The sequence below is a fragment of the Alternaria dauci genome, chromosome 4, assembly GCF_042100115.1.
Source record: "Alternaria dauci strain A2016 chromosome 4, whole genome shotgun sequence".
Lineage (NCBI taxonomy): Eukaryota > Fungi > Ascomycota > Dothideomycetes > Pleosporales > Pleosporaceae > Alternaria > Alternaria dauci.
Genome location: NC_091275.1, coordinates 26,829 through 45,345, shown reverse-complemented (window position 1 = coordinate 45,345; position 18,517 = coordinate 26,829). Strand labels below are relative to the sequence as shown.

Genomic DNA, 18,517 nt, shown 5'->3' with positions numbered 1-18,517 from the left:
TCAACCTATAGGGCTTACAGGACAGAATAATTCAAGTACCGACATCTGTCGCAATGGCGCCGGCGATGCCGGGATACTTTCCGATGCGTCAGAATCAGTGTCATCTTCGGCTTCGCTGTCTGGAATCTCTGTTAACCCCACCGCCGTAGCTAGCGCATTCGCTTCAATGCTAAGCCTCTCCTTTCCAGCAATCGGCGCACCAGTAATTCCATCCGGCCCTAGCCAGGCTTCGAGGGCCCTGCTTGCCGTGCAAATTTCCGGCCGTTCGCGCTTCACTAGCTCAAGAAAAACATCGCGCTGGTTCTTCCGCAGCACACGCTCGAGCCAATGGTTTGAGACCTCTTCGTGGGGTATGAGCAGCAGCGATCCCCAGCCTAGAGCTTGAACTATGTCGAACCATCGTGTCGCTCGCTTTAGGCGGTAACGAAAGGCTGCGTGGTCAGATTTAGATGGTGATTGGCAAACCAGATGGACCAAATATGTGATAGCCTCTGTTCGTGCCTGGCCCTTCCCGTACCTGTTGCGAGTTCTGTCGTTACTGGCTAGACGATCAGCGACCTGGATTTCGTCGACCTTGCGAGCGTACGCCTTCCCTAGCAAAGCGAAAGCCCAGCGAGTGCCAATGTTTACAGCTGCAAGCATCGTCTCGTACCGTGTGCACATGTCCCAGGCAAAGCAGAATGCATTGTCGGCATCAGTATGAAGTGTTGCGCTACTATCCACTGACTGCGACATTTGCGTCTGGGTAAGAACATAACGATCTACTGGTTTTACCAAGAACGGCGTGCCCTGTTTCCGCCAATTATGCAGGAACTGCGCAGCGCTGTACTGCGAGGTTGCATTTCCAAAAGCACGCGCTTTTGCTAGCATGCTGCAGGCAGTATAGTAGGGTGTTGGCGAGGCTGTATAGAAATCAGCATCTTCCGCGACTTTTTGCTTGAAGATCCAAGAGATCGTCGGCTCATCGTCTGGCGCAATGCTGCCGTACGCCATACGTTCCTGCGCAGGCATCTTCTCAGGCGGTTCCTTTAAGCCTATCGCCTCGAGCTTTATTACACGCGATCTTTCTAGCTTTCTTGTACGCCGTAGCTCTGCAAGACGATTCTTGTTTGTAACTGTTGCGGACCTCTTTACGGATAGAGGCGTCGTCGCACTCTGGTTTTCGCTGTCCTCGTCGCTTGTTCCGCGCTCGTGTCCCCCCTCCGCTCTAGCTGTGTCTTTGCCAGCGTGTACTGTCATAGTGTTGACTTCGCTAGCCCTAGCCGTCGATTCGTCCGCGCTGTCCTCCTGTATTGCTAGGCGGTTTAAGCTGTTGGCACGGATCTCGCTGCGAATAGGCGATGAGGAGGCTGGACGTTTACGGTACGGCACAAGGTCGCCTGTAGCCCTCTGTGCTGATGGCGGTATGCTATCGTCCTTGTCTGAGTCTATAGCCATGCGGTCCTCCGCGATGCCTTCCGTTGGCGTCATTAGCCGCGCTGTAGTTAAGTTTCTAGGCTCTAGAGACTTACTACTAGCAAAGTCCATAGCAGCGCTTGTGAGACGCCCCCAATTTTCTGCGTCAAGTGTGCTGGCACCCAGCGTCTCTTTCAGCAGCCATATCGCATCTAGTGTCGAGTGGGCTATGAAAACCGGCTTGCACGCTTCGTCGTCGCCTACTTCTGGAACGATCCATCCCGCGTATCGTACATCGCCTGGTACACGGCATGGTTCTGCGAGACGACGCGCAAGAAATCTGCTGTAGGACGGGTTAGGTGGGCTGTATGCTAAGTTGTTAGCGACTGTAGCGTCCCACTGTGCAGGAAAGCCTCTTCCGCTGTGTTTATCCTGACAATGGTCACTATCGAGCTGTAACTGATCCATTTTAGAACCAAGGCTGACGCTCTAAGCCAGCGATTAGTGTGTGGGTAGAAAAGTAGTAAGAATAACAGCAGAGAAAAGAAGACGTGGCATGGAAAGCAGGGGGCCAGGGCGTGCCGGCAAGGTGCGGCATATAGTCGCACCGACTAACAAGGTAGAGTACGGTCCCTAATCCCAGAAGAGGTCGCGTCCTTGAGTGTAGAATACATGTTATTTCTCTTTTTAGAGTGCTATTCTTATATAATATTGAATACTAAAGTTTAGTTGTTGAAGACACGAAAGATCTCAAAGAGGTAGTCCTAGATAGGGAGGGTCGCTCTGCCTCGTACATCTAAGAGCGCAGTTCCAAATAATATAACACTAGTATTTGCCTTTAGAGGTGCAGCGTGAAGAAGGTTGGAGCGCCAGCCCTAAGGTAGTTAAAGCGTCCGAATGTTCCAGCTGCAAGGTTGCGATATGGCTTGGGACGCAAGTTGCCGCAACGGTTGGTTGCCAGCGAGGGCAAGTTACGCAGAGACCACGGTATGGCTTCATACACCTACTAACACCTTTTGGGCAACTCTCTGGACTGTCCAAGGTACTGCATGACAGAGTTGTCAACAATCAAGCCAATCAAGCTGGGTGCCCCAGCTTAGCTTGATTAGTGGGTACCTCTACCTCAGCTTAGCTTGATTGGCTTGATGGTTAAAATTAATAAGCTTGGCTTGTTTAGCTTGATTAGCTTAACAAAATTAATCCCCCTTTCAAGAAGCTTAAAAGGGGATAGTGTAGGGGTATCCTTATATAATCTTATCACCACGTGATCTTATCACCACGTGACCTTACTTACTTACTTTAACCTTCTTTATAGAGTATTAATTCTATCAAGCCAATCAAGCCAAACAATCAAGCTAGCTTATAGTAGCTTGGCTTAATTGATTTATACCTCTACTCTAGCTTGGCTTGATTGATACGCCAGCTTGATGCCCCAGCTTGATAGCGATCAAGCTGGCTTGATTGTTGACAAGTCTGCTGCATGAACAGACGGTTGTTGAACCAATGAACAAACTGATTCCTAATGGTTGTCGCTGTAGAGAAAACGTCGAGGTAGGCAGTATACTCAGTCCTGGACGGCACGCTGGGACTCTGCCTTGGCCACTGGTTCCTCAGATCTTCCACGAACGAGTCGATCGCCCTAGTTTGATTCTCCTGAAATGCGGCGTGCAATCCTGTCGTGATGCTGCTGTTCAGTCTCCGATTCTCGCTTTGGTAGATTCGCTTCATTGGAATCTGCAAACGCCTTGGTGTTGCACAGCACCGTGTTCCGAATCGCATTCTTGTTGAAGTCCTGTCCCTGGTCTAGCTCGTATTTCAGTGCAGTAGGTGGCTGTACCGCCGAGAGCTTATATACCCTATAGGCTGCAGCTAGAGCCTGTATCGCATCCATGTCTGACTTTTCGGCGTAAGCCGTCGTACAAAACTATGTCATTAGATCACGATATGGCTTGGGAAGCAAGTTGCCGCAACGGTTGGTTGCTAGCGAGGGCACGTTGCGAAGCGGTTGCGATATGGCTTGGGACGCAAGTTGCCGCAACGGTTGGTTGCTAGCGAGGGCACGTTGCGAAGCGGTTGCGATATGGCTTGGGACGCAAGTTGCCGCAACGGTTGGTTGCTAGCGAGGGCACGTTGCGAAGCGGTTGCGATATGGCTTGGGACGCAAGTTGCCGCAACGGTTGGTTGCTAGCGAGGGCACATTGCGAAGCGGTTGCGAAGCATGGAGTAGTATTTAGTGTGGTAGGTTGCATTCGGCCTGACTCGGAAGACCACGCGCCCGCAAGTCAGGCTGACAGCAGCGCTTCCACTCACAACGTTACCTAGGTACAGCAGTAACTTGCTATTGCTAACAGAGGCAACTTTCTAGGCTTCCTACAGTGGCAGCAGTAGGCAATACGTACAGCGTTACTCTATGTTAGTCTGGTGCGCCTATATCGGTATTGAGTCATGGGATCGATTTTGTACTACAGACTACTTGAGAAAGTTACAGTATGTCTCCGCGATTTCCGGGCAGTCATTCCTTCAAAGTATCTCAGTCTTGCGCCTTTATCGTGCTCTGAAAATAGCCTTTAGCTTGGAGGTTCTTGACTATCCTCATGTCAATGGTGTCTCGGCATCCTTGAGGGGCAGTAGTTGTCAGCCATTCAACGAAGACTTCGGCGAACCTCGTATTAATGCGATGTTGGCGTTTCGCAGCCTGTTCAGCAATATGCGCGTTACTCTGAGGCTCAAGACCATGCAAGATGTTGCCCTCTGTAAGCGATATTGACTGACACATCGCGCCCGTTGCACCCACGAGAATATAGACGCCATCGTCGACCTTGCCGCCCCCCTCATCCCAGACCTTCTTCCACTTGGGTACTTCCTTGTCCCGTGTCACGGCGTTGTAGGCATGAACAACGTGTTTCTCTCCAAACGTTTGGCAGATGTAAGCGTAGATCAGAGCACGTGACAATGTCGAGCTCGCGAGTACGACGTACTTGGCTCTGTACTCTAGGGTTTCTCCTTGGTGTGCGCGAGGACGGGGATGGGGAATGGTCGTCTTCTTGTTGCGTAGCTCTTCCAACGTCTTGTGAATGTATGCGACCTTGGCTGAGCCCTTGCAAGCCTCCAATGCAATGTCCCAGATGAATGAGTGTCGAATTGTGTCGCTGTTCACAAGAGCTGTGCGGAGGTTTTCGTTGTTATTACTGAGACTGCGGTGAGGGTCGAGGATCCGATCTCCGATAAGCTGGTCGGCATCCCAATTGTTGATTGCGGCCATAAGGTTAGGAAAGATGCTGACATGTCGCGCAATGCGGTAGGCCTCGGAGTCTGCGACTGCGCCTGGGGGCATGGTGGGCTTGGACTTCTTGCTGCTCTCTCCCCCTTGGTCTTCCCAGGCCTCCACTTCCTTCTCGTAATGCTGTTTGACCGCGGCTAGCACGCGAGACTCTTCTTGTTCCACGTTAGCGAAGTAACACGCATCGTGCTGCAGATACGTGAAGTTGACAGTAAGCTTTGCTGTGACAACGTTGAGGGGTTTGCGCCAGGGATCCAGACTGTCGGTGTCGCGCATTATGAAACACCACCGAACCATGTCCCGAAAATTGTTCAGCATGTCCTTGATCTCGCCGGACTGGAGTTGCTTGTCGAGCGCGGACTGTACTTTGTTCTTTTCCTTCTCGGTTTTACAACGCTGCATCCCGTCGTGATACTTCTTGTAGCTATTGAGGAGCTTTCTCCACACTGCAGTACAATCTACCCCTTTCAAATTGGCTAAAGCTTTGGCGCCTGGATCGGTGGACTGCTTTTGTACTAACCGCTGGATCACGTGGTCGGCGAATCCTAACACCAGGTCGACCCCGTTCGTGAGAGCTGTGCCCGTCTGACCTACTATACCAGTACGATGATCATTGGGCCTGTAGTCCAAAATGGGGTCGATGATGTGGGTGTAGGTTTGAGTTTTTGTACCCGGGGCGGTATGCAGCTCGTCGACCATGATTATTGCAGCGCAACCAACGAATGTGACCAACCACACCTCGACCCTCACACCTTTGTCGTCTGTCCATATTTGCATGCGACGAGCCTGCCAAGGGCCGAGACCATCAAGCGCAGGCAATCGTGAAGTGTCCATATGCGTCTTGGCGCACAGGCTCAGCTGTGCTCTCAACGCCGCCCTCTTCTTAGTATGCCTCTTGTCGGTCTTTTCTAACTGTTGTTTTAGCCTCTTGTACTGAGGGGGCGCAGAGGTATCGACAAGCGTGCCAAAGATCTTCGTCTTCCAAGACTCGCGAGTTGAGACTATCAAGAACCTAACGCTCGTCTTTTGAGGTCTGAAGTCCGATGTCTCAGGGACGCTGTTTGCCCATTCCTTAGTCGGGTTGTTCAACTTCCACACCTTGTTGTACTCCCCATAGGCCAATCGTGATTTCAACCAGTTAGGGCGACGGTTGACTTCATCCCACTCTTTTGGTGTCATGCTAGAGTAGATGCTGTTCTTCGCACCGCCATAACGCTGTACAATCTCTTCGCCCGTACCGTGCAAGACTATCAGCTTCGGTGGCTTGTACTCTGATCCTTGAGCCAAGTGGGCGCTGCCACCCATGATCATACGCCATGCTTGTACCAATGTTTCAAGGCCTGCTGCACTCGCAACAAAGTAGGTGCATCCAAACAGATTCGGCGTCTCTATCTCGTCTCCGTTCGATTTGAGAGCAGTGTAGGGGAAGTCTGGCGTCGCGCTGATGCCGAGGCGCTGGTACGATCTAGCAAAATTGAGATACCATATGAGGACATCGGTGATCGTCTTGCCCATGCCCATGTCGTCGGCGATGACAAGTGCTCCTCGGTCGCCGGCGAGGACATCCAAGCCATCCTTGGCGCCGACCAACTGATGGGGTAGCGGGTGGAAATCTGGGTTTAAGCCGACCCCAGTTCCGAGGTTGATCTGGTCGCCTTTGAGGTCGTCGAGCGCAAGGCCGAAGGTTTGCGCGGCTAAGTCCCACAAGTCTATGTTCGACTTTTGCGCGTGCGCAAAAGCAGACATACCATCCATCTTCACCTTCATAGTGCTCGAGAAATGCGCGTTTGCCTGGGTCTTAGCTTGTTCGTTCAATGGGGGTTGTTCCGGTTCGCCTTCGTCTAACATGCATTCTTCTAGCACCTCTTCATCGTCTACGAGAATGTCCATGTTGTTACTAGACTCGCTGTCACTAGAATCGCTGCTACCACTATCGTCGCTGATATGTATTGGGTCGTCTAGTCCGCTACCGTGGTAGCTATTAGAAGGGAAGGTCTCGACAAACTTGAGAAAGGACTTAGGTGCGCTGGACGGTGGTTTGGCAGGTCTGGCGAGCGGTAGCAGATTCACGGGTGTGAACGACGAGGGTTGAAGTGTGCGGGGGAAGGCGATGCTGTTATTCCTGGACATGTATGACGAGAACGGACCTACAGGATGCTGCTTGTGTGCGCTGTTGCTAGGTGTGGATTCTTCCCTCGACCAGGATAATGGATGTATGTTGGCCGCCAAATCTAGTATCTCCTTGAGTGTCTTGGGTGTAAGCTCCTTACTTTCCGGTGGGACGGCTTCGGAGGAGGCAACTTGCATGTGGGTGGCATCTTGTTGCTGGTCACCTTGCACCTCTGCTGGCGGGGCGGGCTCGGAGGAGGCAACTTGCATGTGGGTGGCATCTTGTTGCTGACCATCTTGCACCTCTGCTGGCGGGGCGGGCTCGGAGGAGGCAACTTGCATGTGGGTGGCATCTTGTTGCTGGTCACCTTGCACCTCTGCTGGCGGGGCGGGCTCGGAGGAGGCAACTTGCATGTGGGTGGCATCTTGTTGCTGACCATCTTGCACCTCTGCTGGCGGGGCGGGCTCGGAGGAGGCAACTTGCATGTGGGTGGCATCTTGTTGCTGGTCACCTTGCACCTCTGCTGGCGGGGCGGGCTCGGAGGAGGCAACTTGCATGTGGGTGGCATCTTGTTGCTGACCATCTTGCACCTCTGCTGGCGGGGCGGGCTCGGAGGAGGCAACTTGCATGTGGGTGGCATCTTGTTGCTGGTCACCTTGCACCTCTGCTGGCGGGGCGGGCTCGGAGGAGGCAACTTGCATGTGGGTGGCATCTTGTTGCTGACCATCTTGCACCTCTGCTGGCGGGGCGGGCTCGGAGGAGGCAACTTGCATGTGGGTGGCATCTTGTTGCTGGTCACCTTGCACCTCTGCTGGCGGGGCGGGCTCGGAGGAGGCAACTTGCATGTGGGTGGCATCTTGTTGCTGGTCACCTTGCACCTCTGCTGGCGGGGCGGGCTCGGAGGAGGCAACTTGCATGTGGGTGGCATCTTGTTGCTGACCATCTTGCACCTCTGCTGGCGGGGCGGGCTCGGAGGAGGCAACTTGCATGTGGGTGGCATCTTGTTGCTGGTCACCTTGCACCTCTGCTGGCGGGGCGGGCTCGGAGGAGGCAACTTGCATGTGGGTGGCATCTTGTTGCTGACCATCTTGCACCTCTGCTGGCGGGGCGGGCTCGGAGGAGGCAACTTGCATGTGGGTGGCATCTTGTTGCTGGTCACCTTGCACCTCTGCTGGCGGGGCGGGCTCGGAGGAGGCAACTTGCATGTGGGTGGCATCTTGTTGCTGACCATCTTGCACCTCTGCTGGCGGGACGACTTTGGAGGAGGCAACTTGCGTGTCGGTTACGTTCAATCTAACCGTCGTGACAAACACTACGGCTGTGCCAGCTGGGATTTCTCGCATAGCAAAGTTGAATCCACCTTGGCTTCCAATTCCGATATGCTGATTTGCTCTTGGAGCGATAAACAAGCGGCCCTTGAAGTCGAATCCATCGAGTCCTAGGCCTTGCGCAGTTTCGTAGCATTGCTCAGCTTCGTCGCGTAGTTTTTCCCAGTTGGGGATGCCCTCCCAACATATGTCACTGAATTCGACCATGCTGACTACTTCGCTGATCTCTCCATCCTTTACGGCGCATATATGTACCTGTGTGTCGAGATTTGAAGCGGTTGGCATGGGAGGATTAGCAGGCTTGTCGTTGTTCGGAGTAGGCGTGAATCCTGTAGGAACGGTTCTGGATCGAGAGCGCTTAGGTGGGTGGTCTTTGGAGTTGTGCGTTGATTCTGGCGATAACTCGCGCTTTTGGAGTGTAGAGGTTGCCGTCAAGGGGTTGGGGGTTGGGGCTTTAGCATGGTCGCCTTCCGCTTTACGCTTCCTCAGGCGATTGAGAGAATGTGTGATCAACTTGCTAATCGCCATTGTCCTCCACGCCTTGGGTTCGTTGCGGAAGTCGGGTACGGACTTCCAGACCAGGGCGTGTAGGTTCTTGTTCAGGTCTTCATTGGCAGTGTCGCTGAGCTTTGCTGCACCTCGATTGCGTGCATCGGGGTAGTTGTCCACAAGAATCTTGTCAATCGTCCTGGCTATCTCCTTTTGTCTGGTGGCGTCGTCGATGCCGAAGCCGCGGAAGATCTCTGTTTGGTTCCCCGAGTAGCTAAGGGAGCTGGGGTCGCCTGCCGGTGGATGGGCGGGTGACTGCGTGTTATCGTCCATCCTAGTCACCCGTGGTAGAAGGTGTATGCAGGTTGACGATGCTGCGGTACGTGGTGGGTGGGTGGTGTTGCGGCGAGCGTCGCAACGTTCGTGTTGTGGCAACATGCGCGAGGAAACAGCCGGAGAGCGGTGAAAAGTGAAAGGGGAAGCTCCCAGTAATTTTAGCCTCGTCGCCCGTACTGAGCCTAGTAGAACGATGACCAGGAGTAGGGCATAGTATAGCCACCCGGTTCTGGCGTGAGCGCTCACTGTTGAGCATTGCGGGTACAGCGCACAAGACTCTGACGCGGGCTCACGTTGCGTACGCGCGAAACAGAGAAAGTTGATAAAAGATATGGGGATCACCCGAGTGTATAGAAAGCGAGCAGAGGGAGAAGAGAGACAAGGAGCAGGGAAAGTAGGGAGAGACATGGGGATCACCCAAACGCAGTTCTGGCCGTCATCGTGAACTGAATCGAGCATAGAAGTTGATAGAACCAAACAAAAGAAAGCGAAAAGAGATATGGGGATCACCCAGCCGTAGGACTAACTGTAGTCGCGAAGGAGAGAGCCAAGACGTAGCCGGCTACACGCTGCGCATTGCTGTGGCCTTGACGCTCGCTAGATCTCCCATTCACCTTGGCATGTCCTCGCTTATTTGTATGGCCGGTCCGATAGTTATCTTCCTATTGCCCAAAGGTCGACTGGCTGTCCACTTCTGTCTCTTGGTACCAACTTGTAGAACTCGGGTGATCCCCATATCCTCTTCGCGTCCCTATCGTTCTCCATCCAATCCTTCTTTTCACGTGTCTTTATCTTGCTCCTCGCTTCCTCACGCACAACCCAAGGTGAGCAACGCAAAATTTGCTTGGCGTTAGCGTCTCTCGCGCTCGCGCTACCTAGTCCTGCACAAATAACACTTTCCTCCACACCAACTACTTGACACCTTCCCCGAATTGCTTCTCTTGAAAGCAAACCACTCTCAACGTCGATATCTCTACCTACCCATTGACCCTTGTCGGTAAGTTGTTGTGGCCTCCTGTTCCGCTGATCGATTGCTAACGATGTGCTGTCCGTATAGAAACAAAGTCTCACCTACCGTTGAAACTCTGTTTTTGCATATCGTCCAGCATGGCCGACCAGTCTGTCATGCACTACATGGTCAATGACCGGCCGACGTCGGCGCCGCATGATACAGAAGTCTACGACCAGGGCATTGCTGTCTTGGAGGCACCCGGCAAAGACTCTGTCCAGCTCGGAGGCCTTCCCGACGCCCCTGACCGAGAGAAGCACGCCTGCTTCACCTGCAAAGAACCAGGCCACAGGGCCAAAGATTGCCCCAAGAAGCTCGAACAGCAAGCGTGTTCCAACTGCGGCGAGGTTGGCCATGTCTACCGCGACTGTCCCACGAACGAGTGCTTCAACTGCGGTGGTCACGGGCACCTCTCCAAGCAATGCCCTAGTGAGCCAGCAGCAGACCAGGGCCCTAGGTGCAACGGCTGTAACCGTCTCGGCCACGTTGCCTCGGATTGCTTCTATCCCCAGCCGATCAAAACCCGCAAGTTTCGTGCTCCTAAGGAGGACGCCTCCAAGGAGGACGTCTCCAAGGAGGACGTCTCCAAGGATGGCAAAGACGAGCTTCCTCCTGCCCAAACCATGGCCCCACCACTGGATAAACCTAGCTTCACAACAAAGTTATTCACTCGGAAGATCCCTCACTATGTCTCCTCCGTTAGTGTAGAGATGGATATTTCCTATCCGAGCGACGACGCTAGTATCACCCTCCGTGGCCACGCTCATCGGGCAGCCTCCATTACCCTGACAGCCCACAACATCGTCAACTGCACTGTACTTCCCATGAAGATCACCGATGAGTTCTTCACCTCAAGGGTTTCCCAAGAAGATGTTAAGCGAGCTGCTAGTAAGCTTGCACTCAGCGAACTAGGGATGCTCCTACACTTCCGCTTCGACCTCCAAACCGAACAACCTGACGGACAACCTCTGAACTCCCGCCCCCTCTACGGATTGGGGTTCTTCTCCCACCAGAACTTTGGGATCTTCGATGAAGTCATCCATCGTGCTCGCGATATCCTCGAGAATGGCGGCGAGGGCACCGTGCTGCACTTCTTCACGGTCGCCACAGAGTCAGCACAAGAGCGCATGGATACCGTGTACAAAGAGATGCAAGCTCAATACAAGAACGACCCGATTCTGCTCTACTGGAAGGACTGTCGTGTCAACCCTCAGACTGGCATGGAGATCTCTGTCGACAAGCAGCCGAAAGGATTCAAGGTCCCTCCCCAGTGGGCATTCCAGAACAACACACAGTACGTCACCGTGCACTACCAGAACCTTGTCCACGAACTGCGCAAGGCCGCCAAGCAGAAGGGTTTCGAGATCACCGACACCAAGATTATGAAGGTTCGCGGCGGCGGTGACCGGTTATACTACGCCGAGCTCAGGGTACCAGAGGGCGCCAGCTACCGCGAGGGCGCCTTCGTGGACATCCAGTTCAGTCCCTACCAGGAGCAAGCGGACACCTGGCGATTTGAGATCAAACCGTCCGCAGGCATCACGCCCGCTAGCTACATAGGCGGCTTTCTCTACCGCCCTCGCTTGGGTGCATCCTTCGCCGAGCAGCCCCTGTTCAAGGAGGGCGTTCACTACAGCTGTGCATTTAACTATCGTACTTTGCCTGAAGCTGAAGAGGCATTGCGTAAGCTTCGCGGCATCTACGTCTTTGCTCGCTTGAACCCTGCCACCGTGGGAATCAAGCGCCAGATCAACGCCCTTAACCATTACTTCCGAGGCGGCGATGCCTTTAGCGATGTCACTCAAATCCTCCACAACTCCTACCTTCGCTTCCCAGACGACAAGATCGTGGACTACTTCGCCGGCATGTTCGCGTATTTGGGAGACAACGGTGCTAAGGACAGCATCATGGAGCGTCTGAACCGCTCACTCCAACCCGACGTTTTGCAGAAGCTTCGCGCCCTTGCCGGTGGTGTAGCGCTCATCCAAGGTCCTGGTGGCGTTGGCAAGACACGCATCATCGAGGCTCTGGCTGTTGCGCACTACGAGGCTCAACAAACTGGCGTTATCCATGGCCTTGGTCGCCTTGCTGCTTTCTGGGTCACGTCGCCGTTGAACAAGCAGCTCGACGACGCTATGCTCAGGATCTACACGGCCTGCCTAGAGCGACGGAAGGAGCTCAAGGCCGCTGGCATCCAGGCACGTTTCCCTATCGTAATCCGACGCCATATGAAAGAGACGGAGACAGCGGTTGTTCGCAAGGAGTCCGAAGCTGCTCGCAACGTCCTGCTAAAGAACGAGAAGCCGCCCTACTTTGAATACATCGAAGAAGAGCACTTCACCAAGGACCAGCTGAAAGAGCAGGCAGCGGCTTACCAGGAGAAGTCCAGTGAAGACAGGCGGACCATGGCGTTCCTTGACGCACTGACAGTGGACTCGCAATTCCGCATCCTTCTTGAGACGTCCGAGACAAAGTCGTCTTTCACCGACAAGCGACTTCAGTTGGAAATGCTGTCGGAGGGTGCGTGGGTTCTGCGCCTCGCCGGAGTGCCGGAGCGTAATGCCGATACGAACGAGTTAGTGGTACACGAAATCGCCCAACCAAAAAAGTACCGCGATTTCCGTTTTCAGCTCGACCTCTATGCTTCAGGCCAAGAATTCGACGCCGATGACATGCGCCGACTGACTGCTCTCACCAACGAGATCATTAGGGACCTCGCTCAACTGGCCGTAGCCATTGGCATGACCTCCGACGTAATCTCGCAGCCGCGTACTCATACGCTCGAGCAGCCGTATGCCGTTCATCACGACGAGGCTGGCAAGTCAAGCGAGTCAAGCACGCTCGCTCCTCTCGTGTACACGCACGCCTATAATAACGAGGGCCCGCTGATGGTCGAGCGCAAGGCCATAACACCCCACCTGTTCTTCGGCGATATCCATCAGCCAAAGCCTTCTGCTGCCGGTGGTTCGGAGGAACGTCACGTCTTCAGTGATCAGCAGGACCTACCTTTCTTCCATCGTGCGATGCTAGGCGGCTGTACCACTATTTACCTGCACACACAGTACCGCTTCAATTCCGACATCAACGCTCTCACCAACCACATCCTTCCTCGTGGCCGTATGGAAGTGGCCCCCGGGGTAGATGACCGGGAAGAAAACATTCGCGCCATGGAGATCGCGATGGAGCAGTTCAACATTTCCTCCGGCCATCGCGTCATCTTCGTCAGCGTCAAAGGTAGCCACGACATCGTCGGTGCCACCAAGTCTCGCTACAACAAGGACTTCATTCCCTATACCCTCCGGGCCGTCTGCAAGATGATCGCTGGCGGGTTTTCTGGTAAGCAGGTCGCTATCATCACCCCGTATGTAGCGCAAGTTGCCGCTATCCGCTTCGTATTGGCTAGATTCATGGAGCACTTAGCCAATCAGGTTGACGAGGAGGAGCTGTTCAAACTTAGCGTCCAGCTGCGAGACGTCGAAGTCTTCACAGTCGACAAAATGCAGGGCGCCGAGAAGGAAGGTATTGTATTCGACACCACCAACGCTGGCGACCTCGGTTTCGTCAAGCATACCACACGAATGCTCCTAGCCGTTGGACGCGCGCGTTCCCTCCTCGTTATCGTTGGTAATCCTGTGAGCGTCCTCGCCGAATACACTGGTGCGACCGACAAGGACAAGCGGTACGTCAAGCTCGCCTACTACAAGGTTTGGAAATGGTGCCTAGACCGAAAATCCGCCATCCAATTGCACGTTGATCCAGAATTGGCTCAAGGTTGGTGCGAGTTCAACCCCCCGTTCAATGTCGCCGAGCATATAGAGGCCTTCGCTGCGGGCTCTCAGGCCACTGAAGAGCCCATAAAGATGTTTCCCGATGCCAACTACGGACCTCTCCCCACATTTTCCACAGCCTCCCCCGTCGACGGTGATGGAATTGATTTCTATTCCGGTGGAGATGACTGGAATCGGGATGACGCCAAGGACAAGCCAAATGATGATGGGGTTCCTTTCTATTCCGGTGGAGATGACTGGAATCGGGATGACGCCAAGGACAAGCCAAATGATGATGGGGTTCCTTTCTATTCCGGTGGAGATGACTGGAATCGGGATGACGCCAAGGACAAGCCAAATGATGATGGGATTCCTTTCTATTCCGGTGGAGATGACTGGAATCGGGATGACGCCAAGGACAAGCCAGAGGGTGAGGATCACGCCGACGATGGTGGAGACGAAGCCAAGGACAAGCCAGAGGGTGAGGATCACGCCGACGATGGTGGAGACGAAGCCAAGGACAAGCCAGAGGGTGAGGATCATGCCGACGATGGTGGAGACGAAGCCAAGGACAAGCCAGAGGGTGAGGATCACGCCGACGATGGTGGAGACGAAGCCAAGGACAAGCCAGAGGGTGAGGATCACGCTGACGATGATGAGGATCACGCCGGCAATGATGAGGGTCACGGTGGAGATCAGTGCAGCAACGTAGCACACGACTGGAACCAGTACGATTGAAAAGGTTCTAGAGACGCTGGAGGTGATTTGGAGATCAAGGAAGACAAGCCTCCCAGTAGGATAGTGTGGGACTAGGCTAATATCGATCTCTTCTTGTTCTTTGAAAGCCAGTACGTAGTAATGAAGAGAAGTAGTAGAGTAAGAGTTTATGCGCTTACTCTATTCCTCTTAAAGTGATAATACACTGTATCAAAATAATAAACGTGCTGGTAAAAGACGCAAGCACAACACTGTTGAAAGACACTGTAATAAATCGCGGTAAAGGTGTGTTTCCTAAACACCTTGAGTTCACCGTATGCAGCTGTATATGTTTGACAATAGATGGGTTGGAAGTAAAGCCCTGAACTTCAAGCGGTTCTGGAGAGTTGCGGCTACGTTGGGGAGAAGAGGAGTTAAGGCAGAAGAGGATTTTGGAGGAGAAGTAATAATATACTGTATGTAGAACTTATACGGGTGTATAAAGCTGTAATATGTAGTATAGTAAGGTACAATAGGTGGTACAATAGTTGGTAATATGTACTATAGTATGTTGTATTATACATTACGATATATCACGGTTGATGTTGCAGCAAGTTGAGGTTCATGTTGCAGCAAGTTGCGGTTGATGTTGCAGTAAGTTGCGGTTAATGTTGCAGCAAGTTGAGGTTCATGTTGCAGCAAGTTGCGGTTAATGTTGCAGCAAGTTGCGGTTGATGTTGCCGCAAGTTGAGGTTCATATTACAGCAAGTTGCGGTTAATGTTACAGCAAGTTGCAGTTAATGTTGCAGCAAGTTGAGGTTCATGTTGCAGCAAGTTGCGGTTGATGTTGCAGCAAGTTGAGGTTCATGTTGCAGCAAGTTGCGGTTGATGTTGCAGTAAGTTGCGGTTAATGTTGCAGCAAGTTGAGGTTCATGTTGCAGCAAGTTGCGGTTAATGTTGCAGCAAGTTGCGGTTGATGTTGCCGCAAGTTGAGGTTCATATTACAGCAAGTTGCGGTTAATGTTACAGCAAGTTGCAGTTAATGTTGCAGCAAGTTGAGGTTCATGTTGCAGCAAGTTGCGGTTGATGTTGCAGCAAGTTGAGGTTCATGTTGCAGCAAGTTGAGGTTCATGTTGCAGCAAGTTGCGGTTGATGTTGCCGCAAGTTGAGGTTCATGTTGCAGCAAGTTGCGGTTGATGTTGCAGCAAGTTGCGGTTGATGTTGCCGCAAGTTGAGGTTCATGTTGCAGCAAGTTGAGGTTTATGTTGCAGCAAGTTGAGGTTCATGTTGCAGCAAGTTGAGGTTTATGTTGCAGCAAGTTGCGGTTGATGTTGCAGCAAGTTGAGGTTTATGTTGCAGCAAGTTGAGGTTCATGTTACAGTAAGTTGCGGTTAATATTGCAGTAAGTTGCGGTTGATGTTGCCGTAAGTTAAGGTTGATGTTACAGTAAGTTAAGGTTCATGTTACAGCAAGTTACGGTTTATATTATAGTAAGTTAAGGTTTATATTATAGTAAGTTAAGGTTTATATTATAGTAAGTTAAGGTTTATATTATAGTAAGTTAAGGTTTATATTATAGTAAGTTAAGGTTTATATTATAGTAACTTTTAATAAATATTAAAGTTAGTATTACCTAATCTTTTAAAAATTTATATATCTATTAGTATAAATAGTTAGTAATCCTTTTACTATATCTTTAAAAAATATACTTTCTACTAAATATATTTATAATAATTAATTTTTTTCTTTCTTATTTATTATTTAATAATATTACTATAGAAGTAATAAAACTAGACTACTTTTACTTTATAATAATAAAGTAATAAATAAAGAAAAAGTATAAAATAAAGCTAGTTAAATTAAATTTTATTTAAATAAGTAGAATAATAAATACTAAAGTAAGAATAAAGTTATTAAGTATTTAATTAAGTAATAAGTAAAGATAGTTTAAAGCTATATTAACTAAATACTAGTTACTACTAAGTAAGACTTTCTTATATTATCTTTATAAAAGAAATTTATACTACTATATATAAAACTTAAATAAAGATTAAGAATTTATAAAGTTTTACTATAATTAAGAAACCTTTTAAAAAAAGTTATTTATTTTACTTAACTAAGGGTAAGTATATAGTATATAGTAATATATTAAATAAGATTTTTTTACTTTTTTATTTATCTATATTCTTATATAAAGGTTTACTTAGATTTAATAACTTTTAACTACTTTATAAAAAGAAGAAAAGAGTATAACTTATATTTAAGATAAAGATATTTATAAAGTAAAAGAATAAAATATTTAATACTTTAAAATAAAAAATATTTTATAAAAATTTAGTATTTTTTCTTTAAGAAAAAAAAGTATAATAAAGTATTAGTAACTACTAAGTATAGTTATTTAAAAAATAAGAAGTAGTTTTTTATAATTTATTATTTTATAATAACTAGTTACTTCTAATTAACTTACTATATAATAGGCTAAAACTTAATTAGCTTATTCCTTAATAAGATCTTAGTTATATATATAAAGTATACTATTTATAAAATCTAAGTAGTAAGTAGTTTACTTAGATTCTATACTAGTATACTAGATAAATAATACTCTAAGCTACTACTTCCTAAATAACTTTTAAACTATAGCTTTCCTTAACTTCTTTTCTTATTTAATAAAATAATAGTATACTTATATAATAGCTCCTTAAGTATAGCCTTTTATATACTACTTCTAACTATATAGCTATTTTTAATTAAGTAAACTAGTAGAAAGAAATAATTTTAAAAGTAGTATTTATTAAAAGTTAATAAAAGATTTAAGGTAAAAATAAATTTTTTTTTATTTTATTTAAAAAAAGAGTTTTTAAGTATTTTAAGTAATAGTTAGTATAGTTTTTTAAATCCTTTATTACTAATAGTAAGATTTATTTCTAAAGTATATAGTTTTATTATTTATATTACTATATAGCTAATAATATTATAAGAATAAAATAAATATAAACTTTACTACTATTTTACTTTAACTTTAATATAAATTAATCTTAAAAGCCTTAAGTAACTAAGAAGCCCTAAGTAACTAAGAAGCCCTAAATAACTAAGAAGCCTTAAGTAACTAAGAAGCCCTAAGTAACTAAGAAGCCCTAAGTAACTAAGAAGCCCTAAGTAACTAAGAAGCCCTAAGTAACTAAGAAGCCCTAAATAACTAAGAAGCCTTAAGTAACTAAGAAGCCCTAAGTAACTAAGAAGCCCTAAATAACTAAGAAGCCCTAAATAACTAAGAAGCCCTAAGTAACTAAGAAGCCCTAAGTAACTAAGAAGCCCTAAGTAACTAAGAAGCCCTAAGTAACTAAGAAGCCCTAAATAACTAAGAAGCCTTAAGTAACTAAGAAGCCCTAAGTAACTAAGAAGCCCTAAATAACTAAGAAGCCCTAAATAACTAAGAAGCCCTAAGTAACTAAGAAGCCCTAAGTAACTAAGAAGCCCTAAATAACTAAGAAGCCTTAAGTAACTAAGAAGCCCTAAATAACTAAGAAGCCTTAAGTAACTAAGAAGCCCTAAATAACTAAGAAGCCCTAAGTAACTAAGAAGCCCTAAATACTATAGAGGTAAACAGTATAACTAGTATAGGGTTAGATGTAGGATAGTAGCTATAGGGGTCTACCCCTAGGGGTAAGATAGTATCTATAGAGTACTACCCTTAGGGGCGAGATAGTAGGCGTAGAGTGCTGCCCCCAGGGGCGAGATAGTAGGCGCGGGTTGCTGCAAGTTACTGCAAGTTGCTACCCCCGGGGGCGAGATAGTAGGCGTAGAGTGCTGCCCCCAGGGGCAAGATAGTAGCCGTAGAGTGCTGCCCCCGGGGGCGAGATAGTAGCCGTAGAGTGCTGCCCCCAGGGGCGAGATAGTAGCCGTAGAGTGCTGCCCCCGGGGGCGAGATAGTAGCCGTAGAGTGCTGCCCCCGGGGGCGAGATAGTAGCCGTAGAGTGCTGCCCCCAGGGGCGAGATAGTAGCCGTAGAGTGCTACCCCCGGGGGCGAGATAGTAGCCGTAGAGTGCTGCCCCCGGGGGCGAGATAGTAGCCGTAGAGTGCTACCCCCAGGGGCGAGATAGTAGCCGT

General features: G+C 49.4%; 1 protein-coding gene across 1 annotated transcript; it reads right to left on the bottom strand.

Moving 5' to 3' along the window:
* ACET3X_004688 (uncharacterized protein) lies at positions 1 to 1,470 on the bottom strand (the record flags this gene model as incomplete). The annotated part of the gene is made up of 1 exon (XM_069451139.1): positions 1 to 1,470. One exon carries the CDS (start codon positions 1,468 to 1,470, stop codon positions 1 to 3), a length of 1,470 nt encoding a protein of 489 aa, XP_069306732.1.
* Between the last annotated feature and the right edge of the window lie 17,047 nt (positions 1,471 to 18,517).